This window comes from Nannospalax galili, unplaced genomic scaffold (genome assembly GCF_000622305.1).
Source record: "Nannospalax galili isolate Female #2095 unplaced genomic scaffold, S.galili_v1.0 scaffold940, whole genome shotgun sequence".
NCBI lineage: Eukaryota > Metazoa > Chordata > Mammalia > Rodentia > Spalacidae > Nannospalax > Nannospalax galili.
Window position 1 is genome coordinate 1,284,221 of NW_008346079.1, and position 13,879 is coordinate 1,298,099.

Here is a 13,879-nt window from a genome sequence, read left to right on the forward strand (position 1 = left end):
CTAGGACGACGCACTGGAGAGTCTTCCTGAGTCCCTGGGTTGCCACCGGTCGTCTGCTGTAACGGGCAGGACAGCACACACTCAAGGTAGCTCCAGGCTCTCAGAAAGCTTTAGTGGTTTGTCCATTGCAACTCCATAAAAAAACCACACTGCCAACCTAATATTCAGCGCCAACATAAGGCCAGTTTCTTCAGTCTTTGAGAGAGGAGGTAGGAAGAGCCCGCTAACAAATACCCCCAGCCCCAATGACAGAATATGGCGACTGCGGCTCCCCAAACCGACACGTCTGGTGGTGGGTTTATAAGGATGAACACTGTGGGGAGTACAAAGGCTTCTATGGGGAAACCGAGGGAGGCTCTGCAGGCTCCAGGGGACCTCTGCTTCCCTCTCCTCGGGAGGCCCGGCTGGTGCATCCGCTCTGCCCTCCATCTGAGGGGCTGAGGTCAGGGCAAGGCCGGGGGAGGACTGCGGTGCTGTGTGACCCAGCTCGGCCCGGCTCAGGTGCACAGGGTCTGGCGGGGTCTCCTGTAGGTGCGGGCATGGCCATACTTCTCAAGCAGCTCCCGGGCCTGCTGCTGCAGCTTGCAGTCCACGGCACCAGGACACTGGGCCCCGATGTGGAGCAGAACGAGGCAGCACTCCAGCACATCTGGGAAGGGCCAGGCCTGGAAGACCACACAGGGTCAGGCATGAAGGTCAGGCAGGGACCATAGAGCCCAGGAGTGCACACCAATGCTGGGACGTCTTTGTGCGTGCAACCCCTCCTAGTGCCCCAGAGAGAACTCAGACATGGCCACTGCTCCAGCACTGGGCCACAGTGGACATGTCACCCTCCATGAGCACTGGGTGCACTACCACCTAAGCTTAACTTTCTCCTTCCACACTAGAACGCTTGTTTGGACTTTTCCACAACTGAGCTGTGAGCCTACTGTGTGCTCTAGATTCTACTGGCCTGCAGCTAGGCAGAAATGGCTGGATCTACACTCAAGCACACACCTAGGTGGACCTCAAAAGTGACAAGCAGACAATTTTCAGGGTTACACAGTGACCGGGCATGCAAGTGGGGTCTCTCCAAACCCTTACCTTCATGCTGTCTGGAAACTTAGCCATCCTCTCATTGGCCTCTGTGAGCCTTTTGGTTAATTCAGGGAGAGACACTGGTGCACCTTTCTCTTCTCTGTGAATAAGAACAACAGAAGTCAGGTCTTATCACACCAATTATTTTAATAACAATTCACTGTTATTCACCGTGCGGAGTGTGCATGTGCCCACAGTGTCACCGTGCGGAGTGTGCATGTGCCCACAGTGTCACCGTGCGGAGTGTGCATGTGCCCACAGTGTCACTGTGCGGAGTGTGCATGTGCCCACAGTGTCACCGTGCGGAGTGTGCATGTGCCCACAGTGTCAATCAGTGCTCAGAAGTTGGTTCTCTCCTTCCATGGATAGAAGGAGGGTCCAGTCTGGACCTGTCTTCGGGGCCCGCTTGCAGCTCTAACCCCATCTTGACCATTTTTAAATGTGCATTTCAGGATTAAATGCTTCCACCATTATGTTATACAACCACTGCTACCAACTATGACCAGAACTCTTGACCTTGTGAAATGGAAATTCTATCTTCACTCAGCAGTAACTCCCAGTTTCTGTGCCTTCCAGCTCCTGGCAGCCCATACTGTCTCATGTTGTAGCACATGCCACAATTTCCTTTAAGGTTTAAAGAATATTCTGCTGGACACCCTGCCTGCTTCCCCACCTGAGGCCGCTGTGCACGGAGCTGCAGTGAATACGGCCATGCCAACACCTCTCTGCACAGGTTTTGCCGTGTGTCTGATCTTTTATGTCATGCTGAGATGGAATCCAGGGCTACACCATGCTAGGGAAGCACTCCCCTCACTGAGCTGCAACCCTGGGTTTGCTGATTTACTTTGCACTTCCCTATGGTGAGTGATGCCTGATTTCCTGGCTCTCCAATCATTTTGTTTTGGAAAATGCACGTTCATTTCCTCTGTACATTCCTTTTCTTAAGATAGGGTTTCAATGTATCCCCAGCTGGCCTCGAACTCACGAAGACCCACCTGTCTTTTCTTCCCAAGTGTTGGGATTATAGGCGCACCACACCCAGACTCTGCACATTCAAAACATTTTTTGATTTATTCCTCTTTTATGTGTGTGTTTTGCCTGCATATATACAAAGTGCACACAATGCATGACATGCCCACGGAGGCCAGAAGAGGGAACTGTAACTGGAGTTATGGATAGCTGTCAGCCACTATGTGGGTGCTGGGAACCAAACCTGGGTCCTCTGGAAGAGCAACCAGTGCTCTTAAACACTAAGCCATCTCTCCAACTCCTGCACATTCAGTACAAAGATCAAGAGAAGGCAACAGACAGTTTTCAGGACAGCAATGTCCCCTATCAAATGCTTGAGACACAGAATGTACGGCATTTATAGGTGGGACTGTGGATGGGAATTTTTCTCAGCAGCGACTTAAGTTCCTCAGAGGGGTCCTGTGATCCATGTTGCTTAAGGAGCCATCAGAGGGCCTTTAGCATTGTTTTTGAAAGCAAACCTAGGGCTGGAGAGGTGGCTCAGCGGTTAGTGCACTGACTGCGCATGCAGAGGACCTGGGTTCAGTTCCCAGCACCCACATGGCAGTTAGCAACCGTCCTTAACTCTAGCTCCAGAGGAATCCAAAGCCCTCTACTTACCTCCTCAGGCAATGCATGACACGGGTGCACTCATACATGCAGGCAATACACTCATAAAATACTTAAAAAATAAAAATAAACAGCTGGGCATGGTGGCTCAGGCCTGTCATCCAGAAGTCTGGAGGCTGAGGTGGGAGGACTGCCACAAGGTGAGACCTTGTCTCAAAAGCAACAGAAGCACCTGGAGAAGGGGCTGGGGTCTCAGGTCATGACAGACCGCTCTGCTTCTCTGAAGGCAGTCTCCCATTTCCCAGTTGGCTTCAACTTCAACAATCCCTTAAATGACTCATCCTCATGCTTCTGCAATGGAGTGCTGGGATTCTAGGAGTGTAGCTTTGAAGCTTTTAAAAAAGATTTATTATTTGTGCATGAGTCTGTGTTCACAGATTAAAGCTACTCAGTGTAAGAAAACCAACTACTGCAAGCCTCTGAGAAACACCACAGCCCAGCTGGGTAGTGACTGCTGACTGGCGTCTATCATCTGCCCAGGCTGCCTTGTTCTCAGAGATCCAGCTGCCTCTGCTGCTGCCCCACCCAGTGCCAAGATCAAAGGCGTATACCACCATGCCCCTTGACCTTTGTTTTCTTAATTGTGAAGAACAAGAAAAAACAAAAAACAAAACCACACAATGTTTCGCTGCTGAAGTAACACAGCTAAAGTAACAGTCTGCTGCATGTCTGGGGAGGATCAGACCTGCAGTTCACAATGGCAGGGGGCTGTGCCAGCATTACTGAGGTGGAGCGATGGTCTGCAGGGTCAGAGACAGGAAGGCTTGCCCGGGGCCCTTCAGAAGCTGGGGGATGGCACTGTCCTGCTCGCCAGGCCTGCCTTCATCACTGTGGCATGCTGCTTCCCAGTTGTATGTGAACACAGCAGGTACATGGCATTCCACAGTCCTGGATGTGCACTTACCGTGGGTGCTGAAAACCAGAGGGGGTGTGCCCTGCTTCTGGGCCGGGCACACCCCCGTCAGGGCCATGGGCTGTGGACTTGGAGAGCCGACTCTCCTGGTGCCGGCGGACCATTTCTGCCAGTGTCTCTTGGACTTCGGCAACAGTTCTCTGGGAGTCCTGGAGGCTGGCGTGCCTTTCTGAGAAGAGCCCCTGGCAGGCGCTCAGCAAGCGCTCTCTCTCCCCGCTGAGCATCAGGTCTGGGCCGGGAAGCCGGGGCTGGGTAGCAATCCCAGGCTCAGCGTCTCTGGCACTGGAGCTGTGCTCCGGCTGACTCTGCCCCGTGGAGGCTGTACTGTTAGCTGAGCTCATGCAGACGCTTGACTCAGGACCAGGCTTGCAGAGGGACCACCATATTTCATACAGTTGCCCATAGATGAAAAAGGCCTCCAAACTTCTGAAAGCTGCTGTGGCAGGGGACGGGTCACCCAGTTTGTCTCGCAGGTGGTCGCAGCCTAGAAGAAAAGGATCTTGGAACACACACCTCTCTCTGCCAGAAATCTGGCTTCTCACCCTCATGTTCTGTCAGTCAGCCAGGAGGCGGGACCCAGGGAAGGTCAGCAGTGTGACCCTGGGTCCACAGCCTTCTGCCAAAGCCAACAGAGCTGGGCACTGACAATGCTGTCATGGCCAGATAACAAACATAAATGACAAAGTATTCCACCTGTGCCACATTACAGGTGAGGTCACACCACACTCTAAAATCGGACTTGCACTCAGAGCCGTTACAGAGCTTAAAGAACGGCTAGCTTCTCACTTCGAGTTCTAATCTTTCCAGCTTGGAACCACAGCATCACTTCTTACTGGGGGGCAGGCCCATGGCCACGCCGGCTCCTCCTCCTGCACCTCTTTAACTGAGCAGGCAGCACGAGGGTTCCTGGATGCTCTTCTTTGGTTTGACACGGGGTCTTACTCTGGAGCCCTGGCTGGCAGGGAAATCTCGACATAGCTCAGAACTCCTCCTGCCTCAGCCTCACAAGCATGGGCTCATAGGTCTGCACCACACAGCTGCCTCTGGCTGCTTCTTAGGAGCTCGATTATGAGGAAGCACACTTCCTACTAAAATGACTTTGCTCATCTCTACCTTTAGTGGCCCTGGCACTCCGGGTGCCATATCATGTGAGGTGATCATGCTGTCCTGTAGTGGGTGGACCCCAGGCAGAGATGCAGGGAAGTCACTTACCATTGGGGAGAAAGGTCGAGTAGACTTCCTGCATGAGGGTGAAGTTCCCCGAGTCGTAGCTCCGGACCACAGCCTGAAGCAGTGCGGGCACCACCTCCTCCCAGGACGCTGCCTGTTGGCTCAGCACCGCCAGAGTCAGGTCATGGCAAACGTGAAGCAGGAGCTGGAACAGAAGCCACAGTCTCAACACCCTCCTGAGGCAGGGTCTGGACAAGCCCCCTACTCAGGAGCAAGCACACAGAAGGAACATCTTTGGAACGCCTTCTCAACTCCACCATCCGAAAACCCTCTGTCTGGTGTTAAAGGCCGAGCACTGCACTGACAACAGAGGTGAACGTGGCGCACTGGCTGCACACTGGGAGGCAAGAAGATGAGACCGAGAGCAGCCTGGGCGACAAGAGATCCTGCCTCAAGACAGAACAAAAACAAGAAATTTCAGAAAACCACCACAAAAAATACAACCAAAAAACCCTTTCAGACTCTAAAAAGCTAAAATTAGAAAACAAAACTAGAGGGGCTGGAGAGATGGCTCAGCAGTTAAGAACACTGGCTGTTCCTGCAGAAGACCCGGGTTCAAATCCCAGCACCCACATGGCAGCTAACAACTGTCCATTAACTCCAGTTCCAGGGGATTTAACAGTCTCTTCTGACCTCCGAGGGCATTGCCAGATATGGATATACTTACCTACATGCAGGCAATACATGCATACACATAAAAACAATAAATAAAATTAAAAACAAAACAAACTAGGGGCAGGACAGATGGCTCAACAGTTAAGATCACTGGCTGCTCTTACAAATGACTGGGAGTTGGTTCCCAGCACCCACATGGCAGCTAACAACCATCCTAATTCCACTTCCAGGGAATCCAACATCCTCTTCTGTTCTCGGAGGGCACAAAGTATGCATGTGGCATACATACATGTAGGCAAAACATCATACATGTAAAATAAAAATAAATAAAACAAACAACAAAAAAAAAACAAAAAAAACCCCAAACCAGGGAGCTGGGAATGGGGCTGAGTGGGGGAGTGCTGGCCCCGCATGCACAAGCCCTGTACCCCAGAAACTCACTGTTTAGTGTATACTGCCATCCCCGCACTGAGGAGGCAGAGCAGGCATTCAAGGCCAGCCTGGGATTTAAAGAGATTATATTTCAAAACCACACAAAAGAAAAACCAAAACAAAATCCTGGGAATATACTTAAGGCAACACTGATCAACTTAAGTATGTAGGGCTTTTCTGTCCTGTCCGTATGAGGAGGCCAGAGGCCGATGTTGGGGATCAAAAGAGGGCTTCAGATTCCTTGGAACTGGAGGTATGGTGGTTAGTAGCTGTTAAGTGGGTGCAGGGAGCCAAACCTGGGTGCTTTGTAAGACCGGTCACTGTTCTTAACCACTAAGCCATCTCTGCAGCCCCTGGTTTGATGAGTTTTTGTAGGTTTTTTTTTTGTCTTTTTAAGACAGGGCCTCCCTGTAGCTGTCCTAGAACTCACTATGTAGACCAGGCTGGACTTGAACTCAGAGATCTGCCTGCCTCTGCCTCCCAAGTGCTGGGATTAAAGGTGTGCACCACCACGCCCGGCAAGGTTCTAAAATTTTATTTTTATTTTACGTGAATGAGTGTTTTGTCTGCATGTAAGTGCACCCATGTTGTGCAGTGCCCGAAAAGGCCAGAAGAGGGCATTGGATCACCTGGAACTGGAGTTATAGATGGTTGTTAGCCACCATGTGGGTACTGGGATCTGAACCAAGGTCTTCTGCAAGAGCAGCCAGTGCTCTTAACCACTGAGCCATCTCTCCAGCCTCAGTCTGATGCGTTTGACAAGCACATAGCTTGTCTAGCTACCACTGTCACCAAGACACCAAGATACAGCACTTGTGCCAGCACTGCTCTCCCCACGCAGTCTGGCAGTTCACCTCCCTCACGGCACTCCCCTGGCAACTTCCGATGTCTTCTGTACCCCTTTAATTCCCTTCCCCCTTAGAATTCCTGGGTGGAAATGACCCTGGAGTTCTGGTCTCTTGGGTCTTAGTGCTGGCGTTAACATCTATTAGGTACTCGGTGACCTGCACCAGAGCCTGCTCCTCCCTCATCACATGGATGTGGAAACACCTGCACATGTTTCCATGCAAGTCTTTGAAGCATGATCTATGAGCATCATCACGGCTAAGAATATTTTCCAAAGCATGCAACATTTGAGGGCATCTCCTCACTCAGAAATACGATGTTCCTTCATTTAAAGAGTAAAATGTAGACAAGCCGAGGAGTGTTCCCAAGAGGAGTGTGAATCAAGGTGGTAACCTCGAGGCAGGCTGCTACCTCTGGTCAGCTGGGGTGGGACAAGAATGAGAGGGACCTCAGCTTTCTTGCATTTTAAAAATCTCGTGTGCACGTGCGAATTTGTGCATGTGAGTGCAAACACCAAGGGAGGCAAGGAGACTGGCAGGGGGCTGGTCCCTTGGAGCTGCTGTCACAGGCAGCTGTGAGCATGTGGGAAGTGAACCCAGGTTCTCTGGAAGGGCAGGAAGCTCTGAGCCGCTCCGCCTCCTTCCAGCCCCTTCTTCTATTTTTACAAACAAGAGCCTAAAATAAATACTCAAACCCAGAAAAACTCTTAGGAGGCAAAAATAATAAAATAGGAACACTTGGTGGGCATGGTAGCACAGGCCTTTAATTCTAGCACTCAGGAGGCAGAGGCGGGCAGATTACATAGTGTGTTCTAGGCCAGCTGGTGCTACAGGGAGAGCCTGTCTCAAAAAAATGAAAACAAGGGGCTGGAGAAAGGGCTCAGAGGTTAAGAGCTGGCTGCTCTTGCAGAGGACCCAGGTTCAGTTCCCAGCACCCACCCAGTGGCTAACAACTGTCCCTAACTCTAGTTCCAGGGGACCTGATGCCCCCTTCCAGCACACAGGTGCACTTACTTACATGCAGGTAAGACACTCATACACATATAAAATAATAAATAAAGCAAACACTTATTTATGGCTGACATCAGAGCTAAAGGCTTTGGTCTGCAGGACCTCCCCAGGGTGTCCCATCTTTTCTGAGGCACAATCTGTGTTCTCTCGTCATTCTGAGGGATGAAGAAGTCTGCACAGTCCAGCTATTGTCTGGGCTCGGGAAGCGTACCTGTCTGAAGGGAGTATTACTTGTAGTGGCAGGGTACTTGACTCCACGGAGCTTCTGCAGGGCGGCCTGGCACTGCTCTGGGGTGTCCATGCTGAAGGTGCTGCGCCACACGGCAGCCACTCTCTGTACCAAGGGCCCTTTGGAGCCTGTGGCCCACTCGTGGTAAGTAGAGGAGGAACTTCTTCCTTCTGGGGGCTGCTTCTCCTCCAGGTGCCAGCTCAGAAGCTCAAGGAGGCAGAAGACCAGTCTCTGGCCCTGGGACCAGAAAGAAGCATGGGTCACCCGGGTAGGCAGCATTCTCCATGGCAAACCCCTTGAGCCTGAGCATAAGCCCCTTTATGGGAGCTGCCACCCAAATCGAGCCACATGTGAAGGGGACTCTGCAGCTGCCTTCATCGAGCTCTTTCCTTGGCCTTTGTGGCCAAGAAGCCATTTTAGTTCATTAATTTTTGAGACAGGGTCTCTGTGTAGCCCCAGCTGGCCTGGGACTCACTGTGTAGAATAGGCTGACCTTGAACTCACAGAGATCCACCTGCCTCTGCCTCCTGGACAGTGCCAGGATTAAAGGCGTGCGCCACCACAACTGGCTGAAACCATTTTATGATATAGAACCCTTAACGGTGGCCCACTGTCTACCCCGGAAGCCACACCTAGGTCTGCCCCAGTCCTGGGGTCTGTTTCCCTGTCCCACACTGCAGCTGAGAACGTGGCACTAAGAGAGCTCAGCCAAAGACACTGGAACAGACGAGCTTCGCAGACCGAGGAGCGATGGGGTCGCCGGCCCATGCAGGTATGGAGAACAAAAGCGCCCGGGAAGCGTCTCCACTGCATTTCCAGTGGCTGCGAGATGCCTGGCGCACCCCTGGCTTTTCTCAGTAAGCTCGGGAGACCCGAACAGAGTGGACCCGAAGGTTCTGAGCCTGTTTTTTTTTTTTTTTTTTTTTTTTTTTTCCCTTCTTTTTTCTGCTTCAGGAAAAAAATGAAATGCCAGACTGTTTGGGAAGGCTTTTTCTTGGTTGTGAGCAAGTAAAGTCTGTCCAGATTTGTTGATTCCAGAAAGCTACCCACCTCACATCCTCCTCTAACTCTCAGCTGGGCACTGTCCTCAGGGCCTCATCTCTGGAGGGCTAGGGAAGGAGGAGCCTAGAGAGCTTACATCAGAACTGGCATGTGGCACCGTGATGCCTGCAGGGGACGCTGGGACGTGAGGTCTGTGAGTCCAAGGCTAGGCTGGACTACAGATCTTAATTCTGATCTATCAGAAGTCAGTGGTAGGGTAAGAGAGGGCAGCGAGGGCCTGAATACATGCCTCAAATACCCTATGTACATGTAAGAAACCGTCACACCCAAACCCATCACTGTACACTTGTACTGGTACGAGAAGACAGCGACAAACTGCCAGTACTAACGCTACCGCTGGCATGTGCAGTGCTAGGGCCAGAGCCCTGACCTTTGCCCATTGGGCCAGGGCACACTCACTTCTAGCATCAGCTAAAGCAAACTCTTCCATTTCCCACCCAGAGCCCACAGCTGAAGAGGTGTGTTGCATGTAAATACCACGACTTGGACACCGAGTCCTCTCCCTTCAGGGAGACAGTGCCTATCACATGAGGCACAGACCCGAGACTGCTGTCTAGGAGCTGGTGGGCACACAAATGGCTATTCAGATGGTCTGGGAGTTGCTGGGAACAGCAGCCGGCTCTCTTATTGCACGGGCAACGTGCAAGTGCAGTACTCTGAGGTAATATAGCTACAGCTAGCCAGACCTTCTGAAGCACACGTTCCAGACTAGACATCTGGGCAGTGCGGTGGGGTTGGTCACTCGGGTTTGACCAGGGAAGGACCCAAGATCCCTCCTCCCCCCAGACTGCAGAGGTGAGCGGCGTACTGACCTGTAGGCTGTCGTGCAGCCCCAAGGCCTCCTGTGCGCCCACCCAGTTCCGTGCCAGCAGCAGCTCTTGGGCACATCGCAGAGCCAGGGAAGCAGAAAGCTCATCTTCTCCTGAGATGGCGGCCAGCTCCGCCGCTGTTCGAAGCGAGGCTGCATCTCCCTTTTTGGCCAGAACTTTGGCTGCATCGTAGGCGGAAGTGGCCCCTAAGTAGCTACACAGGAGCGAAGCAACCAGTTACCAGCAGGTCTGCCCGGCTTCCCGCTGACCACATCTATACACGCCTCCCGGAGATCCTGGTGCCATTAGGTCTGGCTGCTCCTGTGCAGGCCAAGCCCAGGCTGGCTCAACACAGTAACAGCACAGGAAAGCCCAACAGGTTCCCTGCCCCCCAATCTCCTCATCTAATCAGTGGAAACATGAGCAGTGGAACCTGAGGCTGAGGTCACTGGATGGCTGTGGTGACTCAGGTTAAGTGCTGGGGATGCTGAGCCCACCCCACACAGCTGTCTTTCCACATTCTCACCCACACTCACATCTACACTCAGGCCTTTCATCCCCACCCTGCTCCTCCCTCGCTTACCACTTGGCTGCGATGGCATAGTGACCATCTCTTTCCAGGACGGATCCCCAGCTGAGGTACAGCTCTTTCAGGATAGGGTCCTCAGGGCGCAGCCGGGCCTTGGCAACCGCAATAGCTTCTCTGAAGGCAAAACCAGCACATTAGCTAACGTGAAGGGGCCCTCCATGAGGCCCTCTGTAGGGCTTCAAACAGGACTGGCCAGCCCTCCACGGTCTGTGCTGTTTCCATTGCCTGTGATAGTGAGTGTCCCCAGACAGGCATCCAAAATGACGAATTTCCCCCAGTTCTTCAAGTCAGCATTTTAAAACCCCAGTGACAAAATGGCAAGAATGTCCTGTGTTTCCTGCCACATTCCATATAGCAGTTGTCTCTGAGAAAAGCTGAGAACTCACTATGTAGACCAGGATGGCCTTGATCTCTGAGACCTGCCAGCCTCGGCCCCTCCAATGATGGGGTTACAGGCACACACAGCCACATAGCCAAGCCTGGTTCCTTATGCACGTGCCTGGGATCTGAACTCTGTCCTCAGGCTTACAGAGCAAATGCTCCCACATGAGTCACCTCCCCTCCCAGCAGCCTTTGTCACTTCTTTAAACAACAGATAAGTAACAGAACTCTGCTTGTGGATCCCACCGAGTCCCCACCTACAGACAAAGCCAGAGCAGTCTAGGAAACTCTGCAAGGCTGAACAGAGGCAATGTGAACTGTGAACTCAGGAACTCCCAGAGCTCGCTCTGACCAGCTCAGTGCACAAGGTGTGCAGCACACATCAGAAGGCCCAGCTGCCCACAGTACTTACTTCTCTACCCCATCCTTCTGAGCTCAAGGGTAGTATAATCCCAGCACTGCTGAGGCAGAGGATGGAGGATGGTCACAGAGGCTAGCACAGTGAAAGTTTGTTCCCCATTCCCAGAAAGGTTAAAGCAGGCCAAAACAAAGCCCAGAATCCTCTAAAGAAGTCAAGAAAACCCAGACAGGGTAAACAAAGAGAAAGCTTCCCCAAAGCCAGCATCAGATTACTGAAAATTGGTAAAAGACAGTCACAAAAACAGAGCAAACCACCCCAGAGTTCTCACGCAGTAAGATCAAAGTACGGAATGTCATGGGGTACGGACTCTGAACCTCAGCACCCAGAATCCCAAGGCTTGAGCACAGGAGTTCAGGGCCAGCCTAGGTTACAAAAAACCCATAAAGTCAAAACTGGGAAACAAAGCATGCAGCTGGGATTCCAGGTGCCTGGAACTCTATACACAGGGAAGGGCCCGAAGGATGGAGGTACTAACACAGCTGAGAGAAAAGCTGAGACATAAAAAAGGCCCAAATTCAGGGAGGCAGAGGCAGGTGGATCTTTGTGAGTTCGAGGCCAGCCTGGTCTATACAGTGAGTTCCAGGACAGCTGGGGCTACAGAGAGACCCTGTCTTAAAAAAAAAAAAGGCCCAAATTGAGGGCTTGGAGGGAGGGTTCAGGGGTTAACAGTACTGGCTGCTGTAGCTGAAGACTGGAGTTTGAATCCCAGTACCCACATGGCGGCTAACAACCATCTGTAACTGTAGTTCCAGGGGAGTCAACACCGTCTTCTGACCTCTGTGTGCACCGCATAACATGGGTGCACTTACACATACGCAGGCAGTACACTCGTACACATAAAATATAAAAAATAAACAAAAAGGTCAAAATTCTTCAGATGACGGAGCTGACTGACTGACTACACACTTGGGTGAACACAAAACCTTAAGAACAGGCGGGCACCCGCCTTTGATCCCCAAGTGATAAGCATGTGGGAGAACATGAAAACTGCCTAAAAACTCTTAAAGATGTCTCATTTATTTTTTGGTCTTTATGAGACAGGGTCTCCCTGTGCCCTGGAACTCACTATTGCAGACCAGGCTGGCCTTGAACTCATAGAGATCTGCCTGCCTCTGCCTCCTGAGTGCTGGGATTAAAGGCACGTACCACCATGCCTGGTAAGATGTCTTCTTTAAAGCAATTTAAATCACGGAAAGTCCCACATGGACTGTAATGTGCATATACTGGAGAAAAGGATGGGCGGAGGGAAATGTGGCAGGAGGTGGAGCTGGGGAGCCAGGACTGCAGACTGAAAGTCAGCCCAGAGGCAAGGTGAGAATGAGGTACTTAGCCACCAGAGTCAGGAGTGACACATCGAGGTGAGCAGATTTACAGTGGCCACACCAGGTTTATAGTATGAACATCAATGATCTAAATCCCAAGTCAGGGCCAGATACTGTCAGACTGTGTGAAAACCAAGACCCAACGGTACTCCGTTTACAGGATGAGGCCCTCGTTGTGCTTGGCACTGGGTACCTAGCATCCAGCACCAGAGCGAGAGCAGCTCGGGACGGCTGCCCTCTCCAGCCCCCTTTTTCTTAGAGAATTTATATATGTAACATATGGAGCTGGCTGGCTTGGTTGTTTCCGTTCACGTGTGGGGCTTAAGAAGGGAGCGCCTCTTGTATCACAATCCTTCCTTCTGCCAGGGGGATGCAGTCTCCTCTCTTTGCACCAACATAAGCTCTGGGCCAGGACTGCACAGACCTGTAGAAATGATGAGACCTGAGCAGCTCCACGGCTTCGTACACCTTGTGGATGGACAGCAGGTAAGAGGCGGCTTTGACGTGCTGGTCCTGGAAGCACAGCTGCTTGGCAAAGGCTTCCACGGCCCACAGCCACACTTGGTAGCCAGCTGAAACAGAGAGACAAAGGTACATTCCCAGTAAGCAGAACATTCAGATAAAATCCGGCTGCCACTGAGAGCATCTGCCCCATCCTCCTCCCATACCCACACTCTGAAACAGGAATTGTTTCTTTGATGCCAGCATACAAGTGACTATAGAACTCAGAAGACTCAGGAAGACCCTTGCTGGGGGGAGCAGACAGCAACCAGGAGGGAGCATGAGTGAGCTTTGGGAAGTCTGGCTTCAGAGCACTGGCTGTGGCATGCCTCCCGAAAGGCCACCGTCCCACAGGGTGTATTCAGCTGGGGAGATCTACTGCACACTCATGGCCTGTACACATCATGATAAATAAGTATGAAAGAACGGGCATGGTGTAAGAAGCTGCCTTGTTACACGACACCTTCCCAGTGGCTCGCCTCAAACCTCTCTCCTTCTAGGGGCCATCATTATATTCTCTTGTATCTATGTGTGTGGTCCTGTGCACACACAAACACACACACATTTTTTTTTTTTTTTTTTTTTTTTTTTAATCTTTTTGAGACAGGGCCTCCCTGTAGCCCCAGCTGTCCTGGAACTCACTAGGTAGACCAGGCTGGACTCGAATCCACCTGCCTCCCGAGTGCTGGGTTTAAGGCGTGCGCCACCACGCCTGGCATATATATTTTTTTAATATTATTTTATGTGTATGAGTGTATCGCCTACATGTACGTGAGTGCACCCGTGTCGTGCAATGCCGCAGAG

At 51.8% G+C, this 13,879-nt stretch overlaps 1 protein-coding gene across 3 annotated transcripts in view; it reads right to left on the reverse strand.

Annotated features, from left to right (window-relative positions):
• Positions 1-97: 97 nt before the first annotated feature.
• Positions 98-13,879, reverse strand: part of Gemin5 (gem nuclear organelle associated protein 5) — a 40,988-nt gene continuing 27,206 nt past the window's right edge. For all 3 annotated transcript variants that reach the window (XM_029567922.1, XM_017800415.2, XM_029567923.1), the window contains exons 17-24: positions 12,999-13,146; positions 10,445-10,564; positions 9,865-10,075; positions 7,973-8,227; positions 4,841-5,003; positions 3,620-4,112; positions 1,084-1,177; positions 98-665 (exon numbers count right to left, since the gene is read on the reverse strand). In XM_029567922.1, the coding sequence (XP_029423782.1) occupies positions 498-665; positions 1,084-1,177; positions 3,620-4,112; positions 4,841-5,003; positions 7,973-8,227; positions 9,865-10,075; positions 10,445-10,564; positions 12,999-13,146 (1,652 nt within the window). In that variant the 3' untranslated portion in view covers positions 98-497. The remainder of the gene's footprint in view (positions 666-1,083; positions 1,178-3,619; positions 4,113-4,840; positions 5,004-7,972; positions 8,228-9,864; positions 10,076-10,444; positions 10,565-12,998; positions 13,147-13,879) is intronic.